Raw genomic sequence first — 4460 nt, 5'->3', positions numbered from 1 at the left:
TCAAATGGATATTGATGTTGATCGTTTGGCAAGGATGGATCTTATTGAAGATGAGATCGAACCCTAACCAATCCGTCACTGTACGTTCTAAATTGATGACATTTCTATCATCTCATATGCATGATTTATTTTTGAATATATTTCATTGTTGTAAATGCATGTAGTGGGATTGTGTAATGATGTATACTGTAATGTACTATGAGATGGTTTAAAGAAAATAGTTCTTAATTTTGTAAAGAAATTCAGTTTTTTTTTTAGTTGTTCTTTACCATGCGTGTATTAATCCGTGTATGGCAGCGTGTATAGATGCGTGTATTACTGCGTGTATATAAACGCATTTATACACGCGTTGATAAATGCAAATATACACGCAAATTTAAATGCCAAAATACACGCGCCCAATTCTATTCAAATACATGCGCGACCATACACGCGCCCAATTCTATTCAAATACATGCGCGACCATACACGCGCTCGTAATTTATCGCGTGTATGAAACGCGTGTATGGCAGCATTGTCTTGTAGTGTCCACTCTATGATTAATCAGTCCTAACAGCTTATTCTCAACTTAAAACCTTCTGCTCCTTGAACAATCTTCTTTCAAGCCAAGAGTGGAGCCTAGGAATTCTACCTTCTTGGCAAAGAAGGAATTCTACCTTCTTGGCAAAGCGTCTGAGGCAGATGGGAATGCAGGAAGAGCCGAAGAGGTTTGTGAAGATACCAGAGATTGAGAGTATGCATCCTGGAAGAAAAGCTGCTGCTGTTCCTAAACAGGAGGACTCTTTGAAGAGGGAGGTTCATGATGCAGTGGAGCTCATGAAGTCTTTAAGCGTGAATTGGATAGAGTCTACAGGAAGAGGACGATGCATAGGTGCTATGGGAAGGAAGACTGATGCATCATCTGGTTCTGAAGGAAATTCAGCAGATATTGGAAGAGGGAGAGGGTATCCGAGTGATGTGCAATGCCGGAATTGTGGTGAGTGGGGTCATATCAGTCCACAATGTGAGAGACTAGCCAAAGCTAATGGTGGCATATATCAATTGTCTTTGGGCAACAATCAGAATCTTTGCCCATTTTCATCTCTAATCCTCCCCACCACTTCCTTGTTGTTTTTCTCCTCTGCTAATCTGAAGAGATGTTTATCAAGTTTCCTTTTGTTATACGAAAGGTTTTCCATTTAGCCTACTTTCCTCTTCCCTAGCAAAATTTTCATCCTCACATTTCAAGCTTGTTTGACACCTGAGATACAGATTAGTTTCTTCTTTTGTGAGTTTCCCTACTTGTCTCTTCTTCTGTAAAGATTCCATCAATTCACTCCATCTCCTCCTTTCTTGTCTTCTTTCTTTAGCTCTCAATCTCCCAACCCTCCTAATGATATCCCGCATCTCATTAGAAAAGGCTCTCCAGGATCCCTCAGAAGTCCCTCTAAGTTTCTCAATGGCCTCTTTAGTATTAGAAATAAAAAGCTCATCTATGAGTAACAAGTTATTAACTCTCAATTCCTTGTGGGAATTGATTCATTTTAGCCTCCTCCCATTACCAAAATATTATAGGCTAAAGTAGGTGTGCCCAGGGTCAGATCCCCAATCACCCATGTTCCACCCATCAGTCAATCCAATCTTTCCTCTCAATTCTTCCCATCTCCTTTTCTCTTGACCCACCAAAATGGTGCTTCCCCCCACACCTATCCAGCTAGGCCCTAAATATTTAGATTAGCAATCCATTCCCACATTCCACTTCTAACCTTATTATTGTGAGCACCATAGATATTTACCACACCCAGATCCTTTCCCCATTAACTTGAATCTCAACCACTAAAATCTTGCCATTTGGATGGTTAGTAACTATATTAGAATTTATTTATTTTAAATAATAGTCATCACTCCACTATAACCCCCACTCACTCCCCCATACAACACAGTACAGTCTTTATACCTCTCCTTCCTAAAGGATTTCAATCCAAACAAATTATGCTCGTGGATAGCCATATAGAAAGCTCCCAATCCTTGACTAATCCCCAAAAAGCAAAATTCTTTTTCCTATCCTTAATCCCTTTTACATTCCATGTACAACCTCTAACTTCCATTGACTTACTCATGTTAAGGCAGTTTCCATAACCATGTCCACCTCCTCATCACCTCCTTTTCTGCAGCACCTTTCTGGATATTCTTCCAAGCCTCTTCTACCTGCCAATTGAACCTTTGTACAGAAGATGTCCATCCACATCCCCCAGAGGGCTAAAAGGATTTGAGTATATTAAAGGGCTCATATTACTTTGGGATTTGCTCCCTCTGGCTTCTCTTACCACCAGTTTGTTTTGGGTTTTTCAACGGGGGGGTGCATGCAAAACCTTTAAATGAGGAGAGGAAGATTGGAGAAACTAGTGGGGATAGCATTGTTAAAGGCAAGCGGAGCCTGGATAAAAACTAGGGGGAAAGTTGATCTCATCTTCCAGCATTCCAAAGATGATGGAATGCCAAGTGTTACTGCTGATATGGAAAAATAATAAGAGCTTAGAGAACACACCAAAAATATTTAACTAAATTGTATCATTTTTATTAAATATACTGTCAAATTGATTCATGGATTTTGAAACGTGTGGCTACCCCAGCTGGTATGGTGTTTGTAAAAGGGCATGCGGGCCTTAGAGAAGTCCTCTCATCAACTAGCATTAGTTGCTCAACTTTTTTTTCTCTTAAAAGAAAAAGGAAACGTGTTTCCTTTGTGGCCCAAATGTCAACTTAGTGAGTCTGTGGACGCTGAAAAGTAGCATGTGTGTTAGGGGAAATTTTCTTGTTTCTATGCTGGTGATAGAGTGGCAAGGGACTGGGGTATTTGCAACTTGTCATTAATCAATTCAAGTAAATTCGCACATGAGGAGGTCACATTGCAGGAATCCCTTGCTTTGGTTGTGCGAAGGAACGCGCTTAAGCTAACTCTCCTTCAGAGTCCAAGCAGTGGAAGATTCTCAACGCAAATGTATGTGCGAAACAAGATTACAAGAACAAACCAGAAGGAAACGACAACTCTGGCAAAAAATCGAGATTGAATGTGGAATTGGACTGAAAGAAGTCGTTGATCAGGTCGGTGAGGATGTCATCATCGTCGGCGAGTGGGCGATGATGGATATGCTGCTCGTCAATATTGGTTGCTTCGGCTGAAGTCCGGCGCGTTGACGGAGCGGCACTCGCACTAGTGTCGTCTAGCTGGAAGAAGACGTTGTTCCAGGTGTCTGCGAAGCTGGGACGCAATGCAGCACTACTAGTGGGCGGCGGTGGAGCAACATTATTGTTGTGATTTTGCTCGTGGGCTGTTGCCGTGTGGTGTGGATGGCCGGGACTCTGCAGAAGTAACTTGTTGTCCATGAAGCAATTGAGGCGTGTGAGCTTCTCTCGTAAAGCGGGGGAGAGAGCGGTGTAATTAGGAGGAGCAGCAGCAGATCCGGTGCTGGTACTCGTGCAAGCTGGGAAGTTTGTTCTGGCCTGCGGTCCACACAGAATGCGGGCGGCTTCATCGTAAGCGCTGGCTGCATCCTCGGCCGTGGGGAAGGTTCCCAGCCATACCCTGATCTTCCTGCATGATTATTTAAGGAAGAGCTTGAGCTTTCGCATATGTGTATTAAATGGCAAAAACATTAGCAGCATAACCAACTCATTTAGCATGCCAATACGATGCATAACCGCAGATTGCAGAAGGCTACTCAGGGTCTGCTGCCGGTAGCTACAGACTAGAGCGAGCTTGGAAGAATCTTACGAGATGGGATGACGAATCTCGGAGACCCAAGATCCCCACTGGCGCTGCCGCACCCCCCGGTAACGCCGAGCTTTCCCCATTTAATTACCCTTTAGCAAGCAGGGAAATCAAAGGCTCAGAGAGCAATAAATTGTGACATTATAGGAGGCAAGAAAAGCCAAATATTTGCGAGGAAGGCGGCATGGATAGAGGCATGCTGCACTTCACTCTAACAGCCTTGCAGGCAATGATCTACAATAATTTGTCGATCAACTCATCATTGATTGGATGCTTTATAATGAGCAACGAAATTCTATTTTGGATCGTCTGAAGTGAACAGGGCTTTATACCTCAAACCGTAATTAGCCGTCGATGATAACTAGATGTGGGATCATCGCAAAGCTACGGCCCTGATAGCGATGGCTTTGACAAGCTTAACGGAGTTGATTGTTGCGAGCTAGCTGTGAGCTATACAGTCATCTTCACTCGGTTTGTAAAGGCGGGTGACGTACAAAGAATGCCCGCATGATGGTGGGCTGACGAGAGTGCACGAAATTTTCCAAGGCCATGTGTCTTCTATCCTTGTTGGGCAGCACCTACAATGAAGGCCGTTTCAGTCAGTGAGTCCATCCTCCATGTTTCCTTTCCCATTGCCCTTCTCGTGCTTACGGAAAGAATTGCTTTTCTGAATATAGCGTATGATCTATTCTAGGTAGTGTTTGCTGTA

The 4460-nt window shown here is 43.2% G+C and overlaps 1 protein-coding gene across 1 annotated transcript; it reads right to left on the bottom strand.

The window, feature by feature from the left end:
* Positions 1-2735: 2735 nt before the first annotated feature.
* Positions 2736-4219, bottom strand: LOC147639471 (uncharacterized). The gene is made up of 2 exons (XM_086783497.1): positions 3755-4219; positions 2736-3574 (listed from the first exon to the last, which is right to left on the bottom strand). Exons 1-2 carry the CDS (start codon positions 3832-3834, stop codon positions 2998-3000), a joined length of 657 nt encoding a protein of 218 aa, XP_086639623.1. The 5' UTR covers positions 3835-4219; the 3' UTR covers positions 2736-2997.
* Between the last annotated feature and the right edge of the window lie 241 nt (positions 4220-4460).

Source organism: Cibotium barometz, chromosome 4 (genome assembly GCF_041138505.1).
Source record: "Cibotium barometz isolate CiBa-2024 chromosome 4, ASM4113850v1, whole genome shotgun sequence".
In the NCBI taxonomy this organism is placed as follows: Eukaryota; Viridiplantae; Streptophyta; class Polypodiopsida; order Cyatheales; family Cibotiaceae; genus Cibotium; species Cibotium barometz.
The sequence above is the reverse complement of the archived record's forward strand: the minus strand, read 5'-3'. Positions and strand labels throughout refer to the sequence as shown.

Coding starts and splice junctions, on each gene's coding strand:
- LOC147639471 (XM_086783497.1), bottom strand. CDS start 3,834: ATGGGGAAAGCTCGGCGTTACCGGGGGGTGCGGCAGCGCCAGTGGGGA. Junction 3,575..3,754: donor GAGATTCGTCATCCCATCTC/GTAAGATTCTTC, acceptor ATAATCATGCAG/GAAGATCAGGGTATGGCTGG.